We start from the raw sequence: 26270 nt of genomic DNA, 5'->3' as shown, positions 1-26270 counted from the left end.
TGAAACGTAGCCTCTACCTGTGCACACCGAAGGGACTCAATTGAAAAACTAAACCCATTTGTTGTTCCCTTTTTCCTCTGTACACTCCCAATGCATTTTTATTGCTTTTTCATAAAACACTGCTGCAAATAATCAAGCATGACCATTGACATCCACAAGATTGAGTTTTAGGAACCATTAAATGAGCTTGCCCTCTTGGGAAGGTTCTTGCTCAGGTTGGTCTAAAGGTAATTATTCAGCAATTCCTACCTGTGGTTTTACCTTGTTCCTATATAAGTCTCTGAATCTCATACACTAGTAAGGTCACACTTTCTGTCTCAATAAAAGTACACCCTAAAACAACTTATTCACAGGACAAATTATAGTGAATTTGTGAACACATGCGCATGCACATGTCTATATCCTAATACCAGCCTTTCTTGCACAGAAATCTTCAACGCCCTGGAAATTTTCAGGGTTAAATATAGCTGTTCATACACTTAAATCAATACCTGAGAATCTAAAGAGAAATTCCTGAAGAAAAAATAAAGCCTGGTTTCATTCTGAGCCTTTGGAGTTTTCTTCTTCATTTACAGAAATAGCAAAATGCGGCACTGATGCATAAGGTTAAGAAATTCAGCACTCCAGAGACAGTGGTCTTCATCGTGCTATTTGATCAAGCTGAACATCCTGCAATTTTTTAAGGCTATGCCGTAGAACTGAATGGAGGCATATATTTAACCAGGTAAAAAAAGAAGGGAACAGAAACAGCGACATAGGATACACGTATTAAGTACAAGCTATTTTTTTCCATGGGAAAATTTGAAAATTTATTGACACTGAAATGCTTCACAGCTCAGTATTAACACTACACCAGCGTTAACTGATGCTGCTAAATGTTTCTAGAGTACAAATTTAAAAAGAAGAAAAAAAAAAAGGAGGTCTTTGATTTGTGGAGTTTGTAAAGTCCTTGAGCTAGATTAAACTGCAGTCTTGTGAGACCGAGTATCTCTGTGGGGGCACTTAAACGAAATGCTCAAGAAACTCATGGAAAGCTTCTCACTACTTACTCATGAAGCTATCAGAGTAAGGATTCGTGAGTACAACTAATTAATTTTCCTTTTACATTTCTGCCAGAGTCATCAAAACAGGCAGGTTTTTCAATGCTGCCTCCTATTTGTAAGAAGAGGATTTGCTCCTGAAAGTCTTCACTCCTCAAGATCCAAATGTAACTGGAATAATACAATATTTTAACTAAAATTGATGGACAAAAATAGAGTTATTTTTTCTCCCTAATTCAATATAGTTTAAAAAAAAAAAAAAAAAAAGCCCAAACAACAAGCACCTAAGTCACTATTACACTGAGACAAGCTATGGAAACTTCGCAAGTAAAATTCATTTATTTCAGGTTATGAAGAAGAAAGGGTTAGAAACTAGAGCTGATGCTTAACTACAGAGCTTTTGACCACAACTGCTCCAGTACAGCGAAACCCGGTTTACAGCAACCACCCAAGGGGCTGGCAATAATTGCTTTCCTAGAAGGGATACTCTAACTAAATAAAGGTCAAACAAAATAGCCCTGGAGAGCTTAAGGAAAATTTAAAGGAGTTGCTTAAGTCAGGAGGACTGCCTGCTGGATGCAGTCCACAGTGCAAGTTTTGTCTGCCCAACCTTCTCTGGATGCACAGCAGATATTCTGAAAGCCAAAAACCACGGGACCGAAAGGATGGGAAGGTGACGTGCCACAAAACACAGAGCTGTCGCATTTGGCCTTTTGGGATTTTCATACACAAGCTGCGATCACCTAGGTGTTTTACGGAATGCTGATCTAACTAGCAATCAGGAAAAAAGACATTGTTAGAAGGTTTTAGAAATACTGTATCTGGAATACATATACCTGAGGAAGTAACTAAACGGCAATTTCCTACATAATACATTTTGACATCAAGGTAACAGGGAAATAAGTAACTACAGGTTGGAAGAATCATGAAAACAATGCCACCTCTCAACTGACTGCAAGGAATGCAAAAATATGCTGTGCTCAAAGCTCTGATGTTCTTGAAAACCTAACCCCATATTTTGCTGCAAAGTCGCAGAACCCAGTAACCCGCTGCTCACCAAACTGAAAATCTAGAGCGCCCTCAATTACCTTTTAAACTGAGCATTTTCTAATGCATTAAAATGAAAATGCGTAATTATAATCAAGGCTAAGGTTCTCATAATCTCTGCCTGGAAGTGGAAGTTGATTTATTGAGTGACTTTTGCAGACATCAGCAAAGGGAACACTTAACTGGACCATGCAGGTTGTCTGAGAGGTTGCTGGAGGTTTGGAGGCTGAGCAGGGAATAGTTAAGCCTTTTTCTTTTTTTTTTTTTTTTTCAGCTAAAAATAAATAATCATGGGAGGCATGAAAGCAGCAGAAAGGTAAAAATGCATACCGATTTCACTTGCAATCTTTAGGTTTCAGAGTGAACCCACTAAGTGAAATCGAGTGGCCTGCATTTCTAAAATACACCATTTCTGGGGCCAACAACATTAATGGTACTATTCTGGGGCTCTCCTGTTTGTATTTCTAAATTAGCATCTGGAACAGATTCTGATGACAAATTTTTTTTTTTTTTAATGCACCTAGTGCTTTTGAAGCGTGATCCCATTGCTGAGTAGATTGCATTGCAAATTTTTTGGCTGCATGACTGTGAAACACAGGGCCACATCTAGGATGTCTTCCAAGCCAGGCAATGGCTCCTGCTTCCAGCAGACGCCATTCTCCTTCATGTTGGAGTGTTTCTGGAAAGACTGCATGCACAGCAAGCGATGCATGTCCTTTCCAATAGGGATTCATCTGCACTGCTCAGTGCTTTCCACGTAACATTTCGGTGAGTTGGAGACAAACTAAGTTGAGTGGTAGAATATTAAATTACTCTCAGCTCTCAAATAACAGCAGACTGCCTTTATTGCTGGCTGCGTTGCAGGATGAACTACATTAACAACTAGGCTAGCCTCATCTTTGGACCAGAAGCAGGAGTCTTAACATGGTGGGAGATGCTGCTACGATTAGGACTGTTGCTTAAATGAGCGTGTCTTATTTGTAGCTGGATCAGATTTCACTATAAGTTACCACATGTTAAAAAATAAAGGTCCTGGCAGGCGTGTATCCTAATCACACAATGCTTCTCGCTAATTTTCCCATTAAAAAAATAATCCCAGAACCAACGCCATTAAAAGACCAATAACATAATTTAACAAAAACAACCCCCAAAACCCAGAAACAAACAAACAAAAAGTCAGGCAGCCTGACATTTTCTCACTAAATTATCCTGCTTCTCAAACCACTTACTCATTCTGCAGAATTTCTGCAAGGAAATTTAAGTCCTAGAAAATAAAAAACCTGACTTTTTAAACTGCCAAAGTGACCTGCAATGTCTCATATATATTACTAAGGGTTTAAAAACAGCTGCAAAAATCTCACTATGGCAGAACGTCTAAAGAAACTCCCATGGATGGTTTTTATTCCATAGTCTGTCACCTTCGAGAGTTTGAGAAAAGTACAGGATACCTAGGTAATACAGAAGCAACCTCTTAACTAGCTCAGTCATCAATAAATCCTATGAATTAATGATTATGAATAAAGAGAAAATTAACTTTTGAGTTCCTGCTGTGTTTTGGTGGAACATGGAACAGTTCTCCAAAACCCAATGACTACCACTATAATAAGCAGCTATTAAAAAGGATCAAGGTCTCCATTCCATCATTTAAAAAACCTTCTAAGTTCTCCCATAACAGGCTCTGGAGTTTTTAGCCAGCTCCAGGGAGAAAGCCTGGGGTAAGCAAGCTGCCGGCAAAGAGCTGATTTAAGAAATGCTCTCTTCCACAGAGCTGTTTAATCACAGTTCTAGGAGCCCAAAGTCCAAACCATTCTCTGTCACACAAAAAGACGTATTAAGGGACTTCAGGAAAAATGACTCAAGAGTTTTCAACTGCAACAACTTCAGCAAATTATTATCATGGCATGAAGCTACATGGCAACCAAAGATCCTTGAGGCAGCTCGATCCCACCCTCACAGATCTGCTCCTGCCGTATCCTGTGACACCATAGCTCATCCAGAAGCTGTGCCATTACGGGAACACTGCCGTGCCCTATCTGTTTGGAAGAAGAGACGAGCTACAGATCATCACTCCTTGCTGTTCTGATCGTCATTAAGGTAGACGGGGAATTCTGTGCTGGTATCTGGGGCTTCCTACGGGGACGGGCTGCGCAGCACAGCTGCCGGAGAGGGGCTCTGCTCCTGCCTCCTGTGAGTTTTAGGACCTCCTTACAGCCAAGGGGAAAATCTGAGCCAAAATAATCGGTCTTACAACACTAAGCATTTCTAATCCTTAATACACATGGTAGCAACAACAGCTGTACGGTACCAGATAGCAAAGAGTCTTGCCCTCTCAAAAGGTCCTTGTGCATATTAGCCAAATAAGCAGGTCCCTCTGTTACTCCTCAGGAGGCACATCTCATAGAAGACAAAGTGAGAAGAGGAAAAAAAAAAAAGTCCTAAGTTAAACACATTTTGCTTTGAAGCCCTTGTATGCAGGAAAGGGCTAGGGGTGGCAAGAGGACCTGTTAAAATCAATGCAACCCATGAGCTAGAACAAAAAAAACCCCTGAATATAAATGTCCTCTAAGACACTGTCACGCCAAGAATTTGCACTTCCAGGTGTGGCAGCCACTATCTAAATGCTATATATCTTATTAAATGACCCCCTAACAATGCACACGTACCAAGCAAATAACACTACAGAGCCAATCCATTCCCCTCTCCCCCCAGGCTCTAAACGTTATGGCACGCAACTTCCATTTAGACATCGAGTGTGCTGCAAAACAAAGCGAGCTGCACTTAAAGAACTTTCAGCTGAGCTGCGCTCTGTAACCTGACGTCTCAACGTGCCCACGAGCACTGTGCACTCTGAACCACTGCCTCCGCAGAATGATGGCTCCCTGGCACGCTGTGGAACAAAGTAAGTTAAAACAAGCAAACCCAACGTGCTAACGTTACAGCGAGCTTGGCACTCAGATGTTTATAGACTGCAAAGCTCGTCAGTTACAGTTTTTGTGGAGCAACTCTAATCCCGAGGAAAAGATGTGAAAGCTGCAAGAAACTCTGCTGTAACCTGCAGCTCTTTAGGGCCATGCTTTACAATAGTGAGCTTAGATTTAGGTACCAGTACCAGCCCACTTAAAAGTAATTTGCCTAACAGTAGCAAAACATGGGTGAAAACATGAGCATTTTTAACTGACCTTCTTTAGGATAGAGATGGCCTTTTGCTGACAGCATCGTGCTTCGGAATTTGCATGCCTCAACCAAAGATGTACGTAACAGGAATAACAATGGATGGAAAAGATGAAAGAAACAGAATTGCCTAAAAGCCTCCCAAAGAACCAGACCATCGTAAAGAGCCAGGCAAAAGAGCTAGCACTGCTGGAGGACTGGGAGGGCTTCTTTCCTCTACACAAAGGATACGTGGTCATTTTAATTTAACTGCATCTCTCAAGGCCCAAATGTCACTTTTTAGTTCAGCAAAGCCACTATAGTAATTCTCTAATGAAAGGATGAAAGTGTTCGCCGCAGGTAAGAGCAGTGGGTTTAGCAGTTCATACAAGTAGCAGTTACAGATGGAGGAAGAACTGAGTACTCTGGCATCAGGCGGGCTGTGAGCTTACATCATGCCAAACAAACGTGTTAGGTGAGACAGGCTGGAAGCAGCTGACTGGTCTGAATGGACACACCACCAGTGACACCAGCCTGACGAGCTGGCAACAACGCTCTGCTAGAGGCTGAGGCAAGTCTTGAAAAAGTTACGGCTTTTTTTTGTTTTTCCTTGTTCAAACTTCCAAATTATCATCACCATCATCACCTTATTAAATGTTAAAAACAAAGCAAAACTGAGAGCAGCCTGCCCTTGGCTAGTGCTTTGCTGTCAAGAGTTGGGACCCCTGCTTACGCCTCCGTTTGTGAAGGGGGACGGGCACTGCAGAGAAGCATTTCAATTGAGAAACGTGATGTTAGCCACTGAAACTCAGTCTGCGGTTCACACCTGGATGTCTGGCATCTCAGCTTTTTACTTTGTCCTTCTGACAAAATAAAAATGATTAGATGACACTCAGATGCTTCCCTGCTTACACCTCAGTTTTCTCTTGCTGTCAAAATACCCTTCTCGCCTACCTAAACCGCATTAAAAAAGCCCCCTATAAAGCGTGCCGTCACTTGAATGTCTCTGTTCCGACTCATCTTGGCAAATGCAGAGGATCAACTCGCACGACAAGGTCGGGGCTTCAGGGCCGAAACAGCTCAAAGGACTAGCCTTTGAGACAACTGAGTCTTTCAAAGACTCAAGAGTAAAAAAACAGCATAAAGTGGGACAAGGCCAGTTCATGTTTGACAGCTCCAAGCTGCACAAGGCAACTTGTGCTCTGAGGATGTTGGGCATTGTGCTTCATTAGGAAACAAAATATAAGCTTTCCACTCCATTAGGAATGACTTTAGGAGTGAAAGCACATAAGACGACGACTCACCTCATCAACAATGCACTGCAATAACTGGAGAGGCTGCAATGGAAAGAAGAGAGGGAAAAAGTATTAGCCTATATGCAATATCTTTACAGTGGAGTGGAAAGAAAAAATCATTAATGCAATAAAATATAGCAAGATTAATCAACAGCAGCAAACTCTTATAAAAACATTGATGCTCAGGATGTTCTATTATTTCTAATGGTACCTAATCTAATACAGGCAGTTAAAGGTTTGCATTTTCTTCAAAATGCAATTTGCTAAGTTTAAAACAAGGCATTCAAGCATGCAGAGGAAGCAGCCATCAGGAAAAAGAAAAGTGAATTTTTTTCTGAACTCATAAAGCTTACCATTAAAGATCCCTGGTTTTTCTGAATCTGAAAAAAGGCAATATGTAATTAGCATGTCATAATCAAAATGACTCACTTGGACACATTATGATCACTGAGAGAAAATTATTGCATCGCTGGTGGCAATTTGTGGGCATGTGTTAACACAATTTACATAATGAAAATACACAAATGTTAATAGCTCGCTTCTCATTTATAGGCGAAAGTCAGCAGAATGTTAATTTCACACAACACTTTTTAGTACCCTCCAGGTTGTATTAGAATAGGAAGAAAAACCATAATCCATTTCAAAAGGCTGTTTACGATTCAGATATAAATAATGTTTTATATTGCTAGATTGTGAACACTGGGCTTAATGTTGCAATCATTGCTAATGTTATGAAGCTCACTCTTTTTAAATTAAAAACCGATTTATTTAAAATTGAAATTAAATCATAGTCAGAAATTAGAATTTTGGATTGCTGCCAGACTCTGCTCACAATCCCTTTTTTGTGAGGAAAACTTTAATTATGTGGTTGAAGTATCTACCGCTGCTCAGGAAAGCCTTTAATACTCCACTTTTACCCAAGTTTCATGTATTCCAACCCAGTTTTACTTTGCCTATAAGTAGAGCATTGCCAGCTGTGAGGCTGTGCGAAGTTTGATGAACTCTGCATTGTTTTAAATGGCCAAGGAAGGACTTGTTACCAGTCGTTTCTGAGCCTTCCTAAATTTTCTTAACATCGGTTTGGTTGAGAGATTAATTACTAGCTCGTCGTAACAGACCATTTGATTGCTTACAGGGAGCTACAAAATATTCTGGCCCATATTGGCAAAGCACCTTTTGATTACAAAAAGAAACAAAGGCGGAATTACAATACAGACAATTAAATACAAAGCACAGAGCAGGTATGTAATGCAAAATATCTGACCGAATTCAGGGACGCCGCTATTTTGATAATGTGTATATGCGTACTGTTTCTGATGGGTGCGGATAATTAGTTACATATTTTTCCTGAATGGACACAAAGTTGCTTGCAACCCAACCTAATCACGATGTAAACAGAATGCAGTCCTTAGTGAAAATGTTGTCTTCTGTCCTAACACAGTTTATTTGGCTCGTCCCTTACATGTAATATTCTCTGTTGTATAGTGCCATGATGATGAATGTTGTAGGGCTGCCATCAGCTGTGGAAGCGCTCTCCCCCAGTACCCAGCCAGAGGCAGGATCCTCTAGTCATACTTTACAGGTAGTAAAATGTAATATAGAGGAGGCTAAAAACTAGCACCAAGAAAATAGCTGGTATTATGCACACGAAGTCTTTCATTATCGTATTAGTAGCGCATGAACATACACATAAAGTTTCTGCATGTAATTCTCTTTTTTCCAAGGAAGGAAAAAAAAAAATATAGATAGAAGTAGCCCATTATATTTTTTAATGGTCAATGTCAATCTACTACAACTCAACAGAATAAATTTGCTGTTTTGCATTACTGCTAGTAAGCACAATATTCTGTGGATATAAAAAGACTTCCCCCCTTTCTCCCCATACTTCACTTCCAGATGCTAAATGATAAAATAGACTCAGCTTATTCAATAGGGATGATTTGGAGCTTCTTTAGATTAGCGCACATGAACAGGCGACACAGTATCAGTCACATTTCCTTGCTGGAAAAATAGGTCTTGTCATGAAAAGGAATAGAGGTGGAATCATATGTAGTAGCCTCAACACAGATATGATTACATCCAATTTTGGAACAAGATTTAAAATATTATCTCTAATAAAAGCGTTCAGTGCTTCTAATGACAAAGCAACATAAATCAAAGTATTACAGAATTGTTCCTGTGACACTGCAACTCTCTGCTGGAGCGGCAGGCCCAGCTTCTGCGAGAGGGAGAGTCGTGTACTTGCTCACACACACGTTGTTACTGGGTTTTATTACACCATTTTGATGGCAACATATTATTTTGAGATCATCTTCATAAATTTTGCATTAAGGTAGCTGTGCCAGTACCTGGAATTGATTCAAAATGCTTAAGACACTCAATTACTTTTTAACACTGTTACCCGATGTAATGACATATTTGCTATTTCACTTGCATTTGATGATGCAACATCATTGTAATTGATTCATTTTCTCAATTAAATAAAGCTACTGTGCTTTCCTCTATGCGAATGCCACAGAGACTCCCCAGTTAGATGTATTACCTATTTTCTCTGTCTCAGATATATTGCTTGTAAGGCTGCACTGTGCTCCTCTGTTAACTCCACTAGAAAATGCAATGTTACAGTCATATTTTTCAAGTTCTGAACAGCAATGAACTTAGCTGTATTTATATTAGGCATATTTTTCACTGTTAAAACTATGTTGTTTACCTTTTCCAAGATGACATTATTGGGCAGCCTCTGCAACTATAAACCAAACCTAACTGACGACAACTTTACAGTCAGTGCTTCTCCTTTTGCACACAGTTCATGAAAAAGTGAAGCATCCAGTTTTATAGCACATTAAGAACAGTTTTAAAAGTACTCAACATAAAATGTTTTATCTTCCTGTTCACCCGCGCTCCTTTTCTTCCTCCCCTAACCGTCTGGTTTTCGTGCACCGCTGGGAGGTAAGAAGTTTAGGAGGCAGGTTGGTCTCGAGGGATCCAAGTGCAGCTCCAAAGCTCGAGCATTTGGTGCGTTGCTACCCCACGCGATGCTCAGAAACGCGGGGATCAGGGAGGAGATGGCCACTGTCACGTTTTTGTACTTCCCATGAAGAATTTCAAATAGTAAAATGGTAGCAATAACACAACTGAAAACCCTGCTTGAAAGGAAGACAAAAAAGGCGCAGTACACGTTTTAATATCAAGGAACGCTTTGATGTGCTCATTAAAACATCCTCCCCCTCTCAGAAAGGTCACTTCAAGCCTTCCACCACCACCACCTCCCCCAGCCACGCCAGAATGTGTCTGAGCCCTTGCCCTGCTCATCGCTGGGAAGCCCAGCTGGTCAGAAGGTTTTGTAAGCTTTCCATATCCAACCAAACTGGTGTGAATTTGCAAAATATCAGCCCTTTGGAGGTTTTGAACCTCTGCTGTATTTGTTGTGGGTTTACTTACTGCATGTGACAGGTTATCATTTGAAGAAGCACGGCAGATGATAACTAAATCTATCACATTAACAGTCTGTTTCTTAGGTCATGAAATATCAGTGGTATCTGGATAAACCACTCCATAAAGTACATTCTCCAAATGGCTTTTTTTTTTTTTTTTTTTTTTAGTTAAAAATGCAAAAGTTTGCCTCCTGCTTCATCTACTATTTACTGAATGCCTCTGGTTATGAAAAGCAACTTTTGACAGACCATCAGGTTATATTTCTGTCTCCATGGAGATACTTTGGACGGGCAGTGGCTGAGAAGACCTCTACCATCCCTCTCACATTATATTCACAAGCACAATCAAGGCAACTCAAATGAATCCACCCCGGGTAACTTAGAGGAGTCACTAGCTATAGCTTTAATTTTCACTTTTACTCTCTGGAATTAGGACTTGCCCTGGAGCTCTTGTTTGAGAGATTTGCAGGTGACCTAGGGTTAGATCTTCCCATATCAGTTAACAAATTTTCTCTTTACGTATTATGCTGCTTTTCAAGCTAGTGATTTTTTTTTTAATAGAAAAATACATATACCAACAAATCACACAGTTATGATTTTTAAGGGAGGCTTCACAGCAGAACATTTATTTTCCTAATCTAGGAAACTGTGGATTTTAAAATTACATATAACTAACTTTTAATCTTTACAAATAAGGGTTAAGTTTTGTTGAACAGCAGAACCTACAAACATTGCCTCCTACTGACAAATGACCCACGCACACTTGTTTGTTTCTGCCCTGGTATAAATGGAAAAGGAATACGGAAGCGTACTACATTTCCACGTGGTCTTCACCACTGTGGGTTTTACTCTTCCTCTGGAATAAAGGCATGACCTTCAGATATATTTTACAAATGCTTGCAAAATTGAAATTGGTTATACTTCTGAAAGAAATCAAAGCACCAAACCAGCAAGACTGACCCCCCCTAATTTGTTCCTGATATTCTAAAAACCCTCTTCATCCCAATCTGTGGATTTTGCAAATGGCAAACTTCAATCACTGTCACAAAATACAGGACAAAAAAAAAAAAAAAAAAGGATAAAAGTAATATTTTTTTTAAAAAAAAGACAATTCACAACAACCTTAATATTAAATATATTCTTACAATTATATTACATTGGTTTTCCCAGAGGTCTACAAACAAATTTATATAAAGAGATTATTTCATCCACCACTGAACTGCAGCCACTTCTCACAGAAATCTGTTTACCAGAGTTCAGTAACACAATTCAACGAAGTGGGCATGAAAAATATGGAGGGAGTGCGAGAAGCCAACAATAAGTGCTACCCAGGAGTAGGACTGGGATGCTCATGTTAGCACATTCCTCAGGCAGCAGGCATGTGGGACAAGCACATCTTAGGGAAGACAGTAAATTTAGCAAACCGCTGTTTAAAACCTTGTTTCAAGCGTCACAAACAGTGCAGTCAGTAGAACAAAGGGTGGTCAGCCAGAAACCAAATAAAGCAACGGGGTTTAGTTCTAACCAGTTCTGGCTTAACATCATCCTCGTTTATCAAATTTAGCGAAATGACCGCCAAGGTGATAGAGAGGAGGAATACCATGAGAACCTAGAGGACACTACGGAAGAGGAAAACCAATCACAACTGAGTAGGAATAATGCCACAATGCTACACAAAATCCCCCGAACCCCAAAAGGACAAACGCCACAGCAGGATGCCCAGGGAGGAGGACAGCCTGAAGAGGTTATCCTTCCAGGGAGGAGGACAGCCTGAAGAGGTTATCCTTCCAGGGAGGAGGACAGCCTGAAGAGGTTATCCTTCCAGGGAGGAGGACAGCCTGAAGAGGTTATCCTTTCTCCATGCAGCACCGGGCTAAGCCTGTGCGCCCAGAGAGCCGTGGGCCGGCTGGAGGAAGATTGAAGGAAAACTGTAAGAACAGCCAGAAACCTAGAAAGGAGACACTAAAAGAACTGGGCTCTTCAGACTAAAGACAGAGCAAGGATGACAACCACCAACGCTCCTGCACCTCCTCTCCGTGCTCACTACACGCACAACTACCACTATACGCTGCAGTGAGGGGAACCTTTCCAATAATAAAGCAGAGGAACAAATAATCTAAGGAAACAAGGGAGCCTCTAATACCAGAAGCATTGAAGAGCAGCAGATAAATATACATCAGGATTGTCCCTCCTCATAAGCACACCGCTGCCAGGCCCTTCTAGCTTGAAAGAAACTGAAAAATTGCTAAAGCCTGCCACTGGAAGCCACCTAGAAAAATCCCGAGCTTTCTCCGAAGAGCTGCAAAATCAAGTGTGATCACTACAGATGAGACAATTCTAGGGACATCTGAAAGAATATAACCCAAGGCAACAAAAATGCTTTGTATGAGTGTCGTTTTCTAACTAAACGGAGGTGCTGACTGGGTTGAGGCACCACACTATGCAGTGAGCACCCTCTCCTACGTCACTCGGCCGCCCACTGCAGGTAGCGTTGCACTCTCATGAATTAAACACATGGTTCCACAGGGCTGGCAGAAGAACGGCTGCCATGGAAGGGAAACACTTGCCCAGACCTCCAAATCACTCACTCTTACTCTGGCTGCTGGGGCTCCTCACTACATTGAGCAACCATCACCTAGCAGAGGAGGAAAGGTCCGTGTGTGATGTGCTCCTGCAGGTCATGTTGGAAACGCAGCCCTTGGCCCCGGCAGAGACCCCTGCCTTAGCAGCCCACGGACAGAGCAAACAGCAAACGTTGGGGCCGCTGTGGCCATCTCCAGAGGTGCCTCCAACTCACAGGGCAGTGAGGAGCAGGTATGTGCCTCCTCCTTATCCCAGCCAAGGCAGCCGGCTCAGAGCACGGAAGAGATGTAAATTTTCAGTAAATCCAGTATTTGCTGACAGTAAGCAAAGGGCCACCTAAACCAACCTAACCACGCCAATCCATCCACCTACCACTAGCTTTTTTTTCCTTAAGGAGAGCCGATCTTCCAGGTTTAAATTTTCATTCAGGCAATTCATTCAATGGCATCCACTGCAGGAATTGTGAACTGTGAGAAATGTTTCCTTCAAGTCACAACAGGAACATCTCCCATTCCACAGAAGCACCAACTCATGCAGGAGATCCCTATATATTTGCAAAAATCTCTCTGAAGGTATTTCAGTATTTCCTCCTGGATGGCTGGGGTTTTTCCCCCGCTCCTGATAAGCAGCTCTCATGGCAACAAGCATCATTTCATTTCAGGGATCTCATTTCAGGATCTCGCTCAACTTCCACAGCCCAAAAGGTAACAGCCACACAGTGCAACAAAAGGGCTGCATTAAGCCATTTTCTTACGCAATACACACTGGGAAGGGTGACAATCCCGTAACTAACTGGAAACCACAAACTTACATCCTGACCGTAAGATGTGCCTGTGGGCAATTATCTGTAGTAGTGAATTTTCCCCCTGTAGTAAATGGAACTTTTCCGAGGCTTGAAGCTGATGTCAGTGCGACCATGAGGTTTTACACAAGCCAAGGGAACAGGCACAGGACGTGTCCTGGAATGCTGGTCACAGAACACCCCTAACCCCAGTCCCCCAGACTGCCTCGAACTGTCGGGGTTAGAAAGCAAAAAAAAGTATACATCAGTCTTTCAAGATCATGAGCTAATTAAAACATACTGTAAAATCAGGATTTACTGATTACCTACATTTCCAAGCTTGACCATATTGTTCAAATATCAGTTTTACATTTTATTTTTTTAAAAAAAGACAGGAAGATTAAAATAATAATAAAAAAAATTAAAAAATTTGTCTTTAAATTTGAGGTTCCTAACGGATTTTTTTTCTCCCCTAAAAATCTCTTAATTTTCAAAAAAGAAAACACTTACAGAAAAAAACTAAAACTAAATTCAAATTTTACAGCAAGTTTCTAATTGACGGATCAAATTTATGTCAAAACTTATTTCTGGCTAAGGAGAAAAAAAAAATAATAAAGCAAAATGGAGCTGAAGCATATTATCTCACAAATGATATATGCAGTGAAACCTAAGTTAAGAAATTGGTAAGAGCTTAAAATAATAGCAAATGACTTAAAATATTGCCAGCGATTTCTGGAATATATTATAAAAGCAAAAATATTTGCACAAATTTATCATATTTAAGATATTATACAGTAATTTAATTCACTATTTTTGGCATTAGCATTTGAACAGTGTTTAATGTCTTTTAAATGGTTAGATATAATGATACATGTGGAAGAAAAAAACATTTCTTTCTTAGTGGGAGACGTGCTGTAACCAGCCCTCAATTTGTTCTCACAAAATAAATGAATGCTTAAAGGATGTTTCTGTCAATTGAAAAAACAACAGTAAAATGGCTACTTTACATGCCAAGTTAAACTAAATATTTTTTTCCTTGACAACCTGCTTACATTTAAATGAAACCAGGGCAAATTCAGTCAATAGTATGGATTACATATAATAAAAAGAATCTTAGACCATGTTAATACAGGGATCAGAAAGCAGCAACTTCGTTTAAAACCATGCAATTATTTAGCAAACTAAGATACAGCAAATAAATTAATCTGTTTTAAAGGGAAGCGCTTGCACAGTAGCTTTTTGACCTATAATTAAATCTTACTTGCAGAAATCACAGCGAGGGTAGGATTTGCTGATGAAAGGATAAAAACAAAATCTTGCAAAAAAACCCCAGCTTTGGTATGAGAAATAATAATAATAATAATAATAATAATAATAAATATATCTGCAAAATCTTGCTCTGCTGAAAAAAAGAGCTATGTCCCAGAGCTGGTGTAAGTCTGCATTGTCCCCTGATCTCCCTGGAGCAGCAGAACTGATTTGCTCCAGCTGAGGATCTGGCCCAGCATACGCAGAATATTCTGCATCGTCTCTCCGATGCTTTTTATATGCTGGGGTTTGGTAAAAGTACAAACCTTTCCCTAACAGGAGGAGCAAAAAGCCGTTTTCTTTCACTGAGGATTTTTTTCCCCCTGTATATTTTCTTATAAAGCAAACCAATGGCAAGTCTATAGTGAATGCTTTCTTGGGCTATAAAATTTCCTATTATCCACTTATATTTTCTTTGCAGTGGGATTTAAGAATGCCTCTTCCTTGAGACGAGTAATATGTCATCATTTTGTTGAACTAACAGGCCTGACAGTCTTGTCTCTCCGAGTTTGAGACACCAGGGCTCTGTGCTCGTGTTGCTGGGAAAAGGAAGGTGAAAAAGCTGGGAGGAAAGAAAAAAAAAAAAAAAAACCTGAAGGGAAAAATCTAACTGGAACTAAATTCTTTACTAATTCATTCCCATTATTTATCATGCTGCAAAACCAAACTCTTTATATTAAAAAGGACATTTAAATTACGGTCTCTCTTACTTTCACTACATTTTGAAAGAACTTATTTGAATCCTTGGATTATCTATTTTAACAAATATCATCTTCTGCATTCATCATTTCTCCTGTCTTTTTGATCTTTTTTCTACTTATCATGTTCTTTATTTGAAACAGATTTTTAACAGATAATCTTGATCGTTACAACAATATCTTGCTTGCATTTTATTCAAATAATTCTTAAAAACAGCTTAAAAAGCCGTTTGGAATAACATCAAGCTCTCCATCAATCAAATGAAAAAATTCCGCTGGCGGTTGTATAAACATCAGATCAACTCTGATGTCTTCAAGGATTTCAGAGTGAACCATAAAAAACTCCATTAACTTCTGACAAAGAATGCAAATTAATCACAACATGGGGTGAAATGAAATTAAAGGCTCTTTTCTAATCAATGACAAGGCAGGATGAAATATTTGTTACTCTCTGCGTTCAGGCTGCCGGGATGCTCACGCTTTCCCGGCGCATCCCAACCGCAAGGTGTGAGCACGGATTCACCCGGGGTAGCTGCTTAGCCCTCCCCATCCCTACAGCTATCTGCTTACAAGTCGCCCGCATTCACAAAACACACTAATCATCTGAATCTCAGGTGCATCCAATTTGTTATTCACACTCTCCCGGTGCCAGTGAAAAGCCTGGCGTAGACAGATGCACCAGGAACCTTAAATGACAGTTTTGGCCTCCGGAAGTGCGATCGCTACAGCAAAATCTAGTACAGCCTCCAGGTGAAATGTCTGGAGCTCCATATGGAGCAGGGAAAATTAACAACAAGATGAAAATCGCTGTAGCAGCGGGGAGTCTGAATTTAAAAAAAAAAAAAAAAAAAGAAAAAAAGGGGGAAAAAAAAAAGAAAAAAATTTAAAGATGAGGAAAGAGAAGTAATAAATTAATGGGGTGTGAAAACATTCAAAGCTTTACAATACCAGGGGCAGTATTTGCTCAGATTTGGGGGCGGGGAGCAGTGGGATGGGAGGGTGAGGGATGTGGGACAGGATTTTTTTGGTGGATTTTTTTTTTTTTTTTAAATAAAAAAACAACTTCAGGTCATTTTCATGTAATTTATTAAGCGAGGCCTGGAATTGCAGCCAAAGGAAGGAAAACATTTCTCTAACTGCAAAAGTATCTTAAATACAGTCGTCATAATCCACACTTTCCTATAGCTGATTAAATCCTCGGCAGCCGAGTGCTGCCTATTTCTTTGGAATATTTCCCTAATGGATGCAGCATCCTTTTAACATCCTGCTTTGTATAAAGTTTGACTACAAGCCGAGAATATTTAGTGGGTAATTCTTTTCATTTCTCCTAAATTGCATTATCATTAAACAAGTCATTGCCCCCATCGCGTTTTTATACAATATACTGAATTTGAATCTATGTGATTAACTGTACATCTCACAGTTTGTTCAGCCACTGCACATCTTTGGGGTTCCAAGTTAAAATTTAATCAAATATAATGTGAGGTGCCATGGCCTTTTCAGTGTGAGGTTTGGTGGTTTGTTTTTGGTTTTTTTTACAGTTCTTTCTGCACAGACATGTAAAATCCAAACCACATAAATTAAGGTTAAACTTTTATGAGAAATTTGAAACTTTTTTTCCCTACGTGCCATCTTCAGGTACCTAAAAAGCTGGGCAGACTATGGACTAGCAACTGGGTTTGGTGGAAGGGGCTGCCCTTCTTTTTTAAATGTTTATGTAGCACAGAACTCATTCAAAAGAGTATTTTTTAGTATGTGTGTGAGCACATGCACCATTCCTACTAGTTTTAATAGTTACGCAAACACATCAGGGGAAGAATATACCCTTAAGTGCTTACGTCTGTAGCTACAGCAAATCCCATGAGCATCATACCTACTCCTTCCAAAAGGAGTTTTACACAGCGCCTTGCAATGCCATGCCAGGAAAACAAACAAAACAATGAAAACCGTAACGGTTTTAGCAATCTCCTACATTTTAAAGATTAGAGTTTCCTGTTCAAAGTTTTTGTAGTGGAAAAGTCTGTTCCAATGGTTACTATTTGTTATTTCCTTGTTCAGATCGCTACCTTTCGCAGTTAGCTACAGATAATGAAGTTAGCTGCACATCAAGAGAAAAGAAAATTACAGAAACTTTAAACACACCCATAAGCAACTTTACTTTCATGAGTAGTTGCTCACATGCTTAAGTGCCTTCAAGATCAGACTTTATAGGGAATGTAAGATTAAATAATGCTAGTGTGACGAGTAATTGTTAGCAAAACTATAAATACTTATAGAAGATGTGGAAACTGGGAAGTGGTAAGTTCTATCATTAAAATATTCTACTAGGGTCAGGGAAAAAAAAAATTAATCATCTTTTGCTCTTACTGGCACACTCCAGAGTTCTGAATTTCCACACTGCAATGATTCCCCCTATAAATCTTATTCATTTCAACTGAATTTGTACAGACCATTTCTTTGTGTCTTAAAAACAGAGAATAAGGAAAAAAATAACATTTGTTTTTCCATCTACAGCTGTAGATAAATATTAATTTGCAGGAAATTTCAGGTGTTCTCAAACATGGACCCATAGTTCCCATTTTCATAGAGAAGTAACTTCAAGTTATTTAGGGGCAAATTCTGCCAACACACATATCATTAGCTTCATTCATTTGAACAAGCCCACTGAAGTGAGGAAGGTTTACTCCAGTGAGTGAGTGCAGAATCAGGCCCTTATGTAAGGGCGAAACATATTTAGACATAAACACCCCTCCACCCTCCAGCTAATTATCCTCCTAATGAGAGTGGGTTTCTACAAATTCTTGTGACCAGCTATGTAAGTGCATGTCTAAAATACATATTCTTCACATAAAAATCCTTATGAAAAGCAGTTGCTTGAGAAGCTTAATAGCTACATTTTAAAGTTTCACCTCCTCAACTGTTTTACATTAAAAAATATATACAATTTCATGGACTACTGACTTGCCAAATATTCTTTTACAAACCCGATCCGTTTTTTAATTAGAATAGCAAAAAGGATCTTAAACTAGCAATCATGTTTTGCTCCCAATTCAGAAAACAAATTTTTGTCTAGAATCATACATAATGTATGCGCTCCAACTTCCTTCCCCAAGCTCCAACACTTTTGTCAACAGAGGGTTATCTTAAATTGTATCCCACGTCACTTTGATTTAGTGTTATAATACACCATCTACAATGAACACCAAGACACTCAACGAGCACAAGTGAGTACGCCGATGTATGGAGGACACTTCAACACAAGAGCTTCTTTTTCAATCCCCTCTTCAAAGGAGAGGGTACATTTTAAAATATGGATAAAATATGCAAAGGATGGCCTGTGAACCAGCTACAGCGCTCTCGGTCAGTACACATTTTCTATAGGAGATGAGAAAGTGAAAAAAAATCGGTGTATTTCTACATACGCAAAACCTTTGCAAGTCCATAAAAGTGTCAGGAGAATTTGCTTAAAACAGCTTATAAAAATGGGAGAGAGAGAGTCCCAGCCTATTATTCAATAACCATGTTTGTGATGCATCTGCATAATCTAACCATGCATAAATTAGTATGTGTATTACAACAGTTATTTGCATAATAATAGCAAGTTAATAGATGCTTAAAGAGCACAGACCAACACCACCTTTAAATCAGACATGCCTCCAGGCACTCTGATCTGTACAGACCAAGATGCAGAAAACAGTGTTCATAAAACACATGAAAACATAAAACCCACATTCAAATAATTCATTTTAGTCCCTGGACACTTCACTTTTTCCCCTCTCTCAGGAAAGAATAATTTGAGGAACTACAGAATAGTTTGTTACTATGATTTCTAACATCCATCTTGCAGTAAGAATTTAAAGTAAGCAGCCAACTTATTTCTGGATTGGCTGTTTTGTTCAGAGCTTCCTGGTTTTTCAAGCATACAAAGTAAAATATTACATGGTAATGCAGGACTCGGCACTGGTCTAGCCATTGCCGCTGAAGATGGGAACAGTTTTACCACCAACTTCAATGAAACTGGGGTAGGTCAGTGGAAAGTTAGAAAATGCTGTATCTAAATAAAATACTAATATTAGGTCCTCTTAAAAGGGAGAATCCAGAGCTCCCTTAAGTATTCCATCCACATTATATTCTTGAGAAGATTTTAGACCATCATACCATTATTTAAAATTGGAATTAAAAAAACCAAACCAAAACAACAAAGGAGTAGATACACCTTCCTGCTTCAAAAGCACTGTTGTACAGATTGGATTATTTTAATCTCTCAACAAAACAATCGTTAACATCATCATAATTTTCATTGTCTCCAGGGAAAGAAAATCTAGAGTTTGGAGAAGAGAAAAAGAGGGTGGGGAAAAAAAAAGAAATCAATAGAGACTTCTAAATGACTCCTTCAAGATACCACTTTTCAATTTAACAGGACAGATTTATTTGTATGTGGCTCAAATGTTCACAATTGCTCTCTGCACCTTCATACATAGGAATGAATGTCACAGTGGCAAACAGCAGTAATGAACAATCTTACCTGAGGATATGGAAACCTCCCAAGAGCAAGCTGGGAAAGGAAATAATATTTGTCTAGTTATATAGATTTGCATGGAGGGCACATTTTCTTAAAGAGAGAAAAGTACTCAACTCTTACTATTGTATAAATTGGAAAATGTCAGCAAAAGTAATTCTGAAAACACACAAAGAGCTGTATTTAGAATGGAGTAATTCACAACAACTGCCCCTTGTTCTATGTTTCCGAGTATTTCTGTATTTCCCAAGCTCTTTTGTCTGTACCACTCAGTAACATCGTCTGATGCCCAGGTTCCTGAGGACTCTCTAAATTAAACCAGTTCAGCCTCAATAGCGAGGCCAACGACACCGACCTTTACTGATAATTATCTGCAATGAACAGGTATCGGAGAGCATGCACTGAACTCCCAAAGTCCTCCCTCAACTGGCTCAGAGTAAAATCTGGGTTATATAGCTGAGGTTTGCTTCCTTATCGGTGTCAAACCCAGCTAGGAACCTGTGCGTGGGATCGGGAGAGAGACCATGGCACGCGCAAAAAGACATTTTGTCTTTTCTCCAGATCTACTTTCAGTTGCACACGATATCAGCTGATTTGTTGCCCACACTTTATAAGTCAACTGATGCATTACTAGAGTATCTGCCAGTACCAGCGTTAGACCCAACAACACACTACTGTTGCCACAGCTAATACGTATTCCACGATAAATACTTCCTACAAGACTTTATGTTTTCCCATTTGGTATCTGAACCTTGGAAACAACTTCAGCAAACTACAGCTAGTTTTAAGTTATTTTGTCTACTATTCAGTGAAGGACAAGGGTTTTCAGAGTTGACGCAAACTCCTCCAAAAGGGCATTCAAAGCAGCTCTGTTCCAACCTTCCTGGATAAGCCCAGCTCCCTCCACGGTTCACACAGGAGCCAGAGTCAGATGAGCTTCTCCAGACTCCAATTAACCTTCACGAATCCTCCCGCCACCAACCTTCAGAAGGAGGTCTACCAAAAGGGTTACGGCCGCACTACTATCACTGATGTGACTGATGCATGATAAACCAGGTATATTCACATCAGACTGACCAACAGCATCAGGGCTGAAGGTCTCAGCCATCCTGTCACATGCTGCAAAGGCTAAACCACACGTCAGCGCTGGGCCAAAGCTGCTTCACAGCACCTGTGTTGCCACTGATACTTGAGCTCCTCACAGCCGTGGTTACTTGACCCAGCCAGACTGCAGCTGAAGCCGCTGTGTTAACCTACGATGAAACCGCAGCCTGGCAGGCAGCACAAAACTAGCCTAAGCATGAACAATAAGGCACAGACAGAGCTGTAGCAAGGTGGGGAACTGATGGGGCAAAGACCCGCTGACATACTTGAGCCTCACCAGGACAAAGGTCATGAGAAGGTAGCAAGAAGCTGACAGCATGAGGGGAAGCAACCAGGGTACAGCAGAGATAGCACCCTTTCTGTGATTCCAGCTGCTGTCCAAACCTAGTTTCGTACCAGCCACTTGGCTGCGAGCCTCAGCAAATACAGCAAATTTCTTCCAGATCCTCCAAGGAAAGACATTATAAAAGCAGAGTAGGTCTTGAAGCATTTGCGTAAGAGAGGCATGCAAGAGAAACACTAACAGATGAAACAATTTTTTTGGTCGCTACTCTTTGAAAGAAGCTCTCACAATATTGAGATAGTATTTGTCCTGAAAACCCACAGATGTATCAAATGGGTTCTAGAGGGGCCACTCAGTTTGTACAGTATCTCTGAATGCTCACTCACTGCACAGACACACCACAGTTATGGGAAACACATACCTAAATTTCCATGCATCACTGAAAAATCACTCTGGTCTTTTCTATACATCTCATCACTGGGAGTTTGCATAATGGCTGAGGAGGAGCCATCATGGTCTGCTCTATCAGTATGGTGTTGACCAAGGATCCCTACAAGCAGTAGCGTATGCGGTTTTTCCAAGACGTTTCTATTGTGCCACTCCTCTCTCCGAAAGCTGTGATCTGCTTGTACACTTCCATTTGGGAATCGTCGTGTTTTCTTGGTTTCTAAGACCAGCACGACAGAATGTAGAAGAAATCAGGCTTACAAGAGACACTGGAACAGGGAATGACGTTAAGGTGACAAAGCAAGGAAGATCTCTTTAGGTTCTCCAAAGCAACACAATTTAAGCTAGCTTCCTCCGCTGGGTTTCTCCTGTGCTCTGCCTTCCAGGCTTGCCTTTAAGACTCAACTCTTTGGGGTAAATTCCACTTTTCTGTTCTGTTTCTGATGCAGTGTTGGGTGCAGTGCCTCTCTTTGCAGCAAAGTCACCCTCGTAACAAACCAACCTGAGCTCAGCAGGCTTGACTGCCATCCTTTCTATCACTTCGGTCTGGTTCACAGCTTCCCCCATTTCAGTGTCACTCCAGTCACTCCAGTCACTGATGGCAGGCTTTGAAACACACTGCTAAATAGTTAAGCAAAGACCCTAAGTTTTCTGTTGTGCTCAGTCTTAAAGACCAGGAGTTACTAAACCAGAGACTTTTTCATCTCTCCTTTTGGGAGGATGATCCTTAACTTCCAAGAAGCTGGCTGAGATCCTAAGCAGCGCTGCTTAGCCTATAAATGCCTAGCAATAAACCTGCAAATGCCACACACTTTTGCATGAACAGAAGTAAAAGAAATCCTGATTCTCCCAATGACTACTGACTTAAGAACAGTCGTTACAATAGCTACAGACTTGTAGAAATGTAACAGTTATCCCACTGCTGAACAAGAAGATAATTATGGCTATATGCACAGGGCATCGTTCTGCAGATCTTACTGAAGCAGGAAAATGACCACTGCCTCGACGATGACTTCAAACATTTCCATTCCCACTGACAATTCCTCTCCCTCACCACCACAGGCCTCAGCAGGGGCTCCAAAGGCAGCAGTTTTCTGCCAGACATAAGTATGGCATGTATAAACGAGCTTCCAGGAATCCAAAATGCATCAGGAACAAGTTCTTTGAGGGTTGTTAAAAAAGAAACATGTTCCTCAGTGAAGCTGCTCCTGGAATGAGAACTGCAAAGCAACACAGCCATGGACACATCATGTGCCAGTTCTGCATCCCCCTGAACCACCACTCGATTCATCTAGTCAGAGTTGTTTCCTCCCTGCAAGATTGTCAAGGTATTATAAATTAAGAAACTTACCAAAGAGTATGTAATCTTCCCTGAAATAGCCTGCAGATATGTCACTGTACTAAATGTGTTTCAGATTTAATGAAGCTTTAATGTCCTTTTTAATTTTGCCTGTTTCTGTATCACCAGGGGTCGAGCAAGGCAATCAGCACTCAAGAGGGTGGTTTGGTTTAAAACTAGGAAAAACTCATTTGCTTATGAGTTGCACTGTATTTTCTTAATTAAATTTACTAAGTAAAATGGTTTAAGTTCAGCCAACCAATGACCTCTGTATGTAGATTTAGATTTATAAACAGCATCACAGTTAAAAGAAAAAAAAAACAACCCCAAAACAAACAGATTAGAGCTTCACTAAAGAGATTTTCATACTTTCCATCATCTGTCTCAAGGAAGTCATATAAACATCTGCAGCACAAGCCCAACGCAGGATACTAAAAAAAAAAAAAAAAAAGTAAACTACCATACCAGGCTATCAGAAACTTATCTCCCCTGCGTTTGCACGATGAAACTCAGGAACTTGCAATTTTGTTTTTAAGGCACTGTAACAAAAATACAGTATTTCCACTCACACCAAGTTAGGTTTGCGGACTGACCAGTATTTTACGTAGCTCTGGATATTAAGGAGGGGAGAAGGGAATGCTTAAAATTCAAGGAGCCGTTTCTCATTTCCCTATGGATACCCTCCCACTACACAGGAACTGTAGGAAACATTATTTTAAGAAGGCCCAGCAAATTGCAGTGACAGCTTGGTAGGGAAATATAAATGAGAATCAGCCCATATCAGCAAGGACTATGTCAGAATACACTCTCCTACACCATTTCATTCCAGAAAAACCACATGTCTGTGTGTGGTTTTTTTGGGGGGTGGCGGTCGTGTGCCTGGTTTTTGTTAAAACGGTTATTTTCTTAGACATAGGTTGGAGCACTTAAAACGCTCATCTTATGGCGTTCAGTGAGCTTGTGTCCTGAAAATTGAGGTGCACTTCCAAGTGCAAGGACCTGCTGGAGCCTTCCCCCAGACCCGGAGAGAGCTGCAGATGGAGGGATGGGGTGCACCATCAGCTTGTAATCCAGTACTTGATAAACTGAGAAATCATCCCAGATTATTAAACAACAGGCAGAGGTACAGTGTGCATGTATGCTGATTTTTATCAAACTATATCTAAAAAACACGTAAGGGAAAGCAAAAAGAGCGCGAGGCAGCCAGTTTCAGCAGGGGCAGGTGCCTAAACCATCCGTGCCGAGCGGCCACGAGGAGGGCTGGAAAGCAACACCAACCTGTTCTCAAATACACACATTTAACGTGCAGCTCAGTAACGCAAAATTAAATTGACTTGTTGAAATAATTTAATTAACAACTTTGGAACCAAAAATGGAAATCCAGAAATCCTCACCAACAAACCGCTTCCTCTGTGTCGCTCCCTGCTTGCTTGCCTGTGTATTGTTAATAAGAATTACAACAGCAACTTGGTCTGTCTCCTGTTCAGAAAGTGACTGAGGGAAGGAAGTTCAAAACATATTTTTAGGACACTCAGGCAATAAAGTCTCCTACTTAGATTATTGTCTATGTTGTGCAAGTTGTTTTTTAATTTACAGTTATACAGAAAAGCATGGGATGTTTTTATTCTTAATTTAGACACATTCCATGTTTCTCAGCATAACTGCAAATTGAAAATAAGCACTTACAATATCGCTAGTGATCTAGCTGAAGGAGGACTTTATAGTCTGAAATGTTCTAAAATTTGTTCTTAATTACCTTGTGCACATTTTACACAATTAAATTTCCATCTAAGGATTTTGCATTTAGATTGTGCACTGCAGTTAAACCCTCATTTTATGGAAAAGCAGACACCACTTCGGAACATTCAGACACAGGAAACTTTAAAAATCAGACTTAACTACTGGATAACATAAAATTCCCTAGGTGAAGTTTCATTCCAGGACCAATTTATACATTCCTAGATAGATGGCTTAAAATCACCTGAAACTCTGCAGGGTACAGACCTTAATAAATATTAAATACCTCAAAAACTACTCTCAGATTTTTCTTTCCTTCTAATATCAATTTCACTGTCCTCTTATTGCACAGTTAAAAAAAAAAAAAAATCCGAAAGGATATAACAGCAATTTACCAGCGTTAAAGTGCTTCTGAGGTTAAACTGACAACAAAGAAGAACAGAAACACAAAGCATCTTGAAGTAGGGTTTCAATTAAATGTGCAGGATTTAGTAATGCAGGACGAAAAAAGAGTTACAAATTAATTTAATCTTCTGCCTATAGTTTGCAGCTGCACTCCAAAGTGTCTGGGGCTTAAGAACAAAGCCTTGAAAGGCCTCAGAGTGAGGAAAGCTTCAATTTTTAATGTATAACGCCATTAGCTGATAACTTGTGGAATCTGCGACCCCTGCGGAGGGGCATAAGCGCGGGTAACAGAGACTGATGAAGTGACATATTTGTTCATGTCTAGGACTATGAGGAAGAAGGTTATTACTAATACCGTCAGGCCCAACAGAAATATGCCCTAATAACCTTTGGGACATTCCTTGGCTTGAGCAGATGAGTTTGAGATCTCTCTACATAAAATATATTAAAAATCAAAGCCTAATTCACCTTAATTAAAGATAATTAGTTTCACTTTGACTTCTTTTAAATATGAACTATAGTAAATGCACTGCAAACTAAAGACTGCAGACAATCATGATTAAATTGCACATTTCTTCCTCGCCACGAATCCCTTCTGTTCCCAGCCTTTTACCACTACATCTTCAAAGGTGTTGCTCAGAATAGCAGTGCCTTTTCTAAAGGGAAAAAGGTGGGACACGGGCCTTTCAGGGCAATCAATGGAAATTGTCAGGTGCAAAATTTACACAAATGGTCTGTAACAATTAATGAGACTACTTGTTTGAGCAGAGAGGCTTCCCGCTTATTTGTTTGCTGGATTTAAATTAATACCTAAAGGGAAAAAAAAAAAAAGTTAAATTTGGTTGTGCTGGTGGAAATGCAGCTCAACTTCAGCTGCTCCCCACCTCCGTGGGCATGAGAGGATTCACCTGCCATTACCAACTGAATAAATAACAGGGAAAGGCAGATTCCACTGGCAAACATTTCTGAATTTTTGACTTTTTAAAGGTGGAAACAGCCGTACTACACAGTATAAGAACAGGGAACGTTCATCTACATTGCATAATCCTATATATTACAAACGCACCATGGCTGATGTTATCCCTTAATTGTCCACCCAT

The 26270-nt window shown here is 40.1% G+C and overlaps 1 protein-coding gene across 5 annotated transcripts in view; it reads right to left on the bottom strand.

Annotated features, from left to right (window-relative positions):
• MAP2K5 (mitogen-activated protein kinase kinase 5) overlaps nucleotides 1-26270 on the bottom strand; it is a 140913-nt gene that overhangs the window by 32227 nt on the left and 82416 nt on the right. For 2 of the 5 annotated variants that reach the window (XM_056345546.1, XM_056345548.1), the window contains 3 exons: nucleotides 19862-19891; nucleotides 6886-6912; nucleotides 6542-6574 (listed from right to left, as the gene is read on the bottom strand). In XM_056345546.1, the coding sequence (XP_056201521.1) occupies nucleotides 6542-6574; nucleotides 6886-6912; nucleotides 19862-19891 (90 nt within the window). Of the gene's footprint in view, nucleotides 1-6541; nucleotides 6575-6885; nucleotides 6913-8284; nucleotides 9676-19861; nucleotides 19892-26270 lie in introns of those variants that run through there. The other 3 variants (XM_056345547.1, XM_056345549.1, XM_056345550.1) reach the window with 2 other exon arrangements.

The sequence above is a fragment of the Falco biarmicus genome, chromosome 7, assembly GCF_023638135.1.
Source record: "Falco biarmicus isolate bFalBia1 chromosome 7, bFalBia1.pri, whole genome shotgun sequence".
NCBI lineage: Eukaryota > Metazoa > Chordata > Aves > Falconiformes > Falconidae > Falco > Falco biarmicus.
Note: the sequence above shows the minus strand (reverse complement) of the source record. Positions and strands in the feature narration are given on the sequence as shown.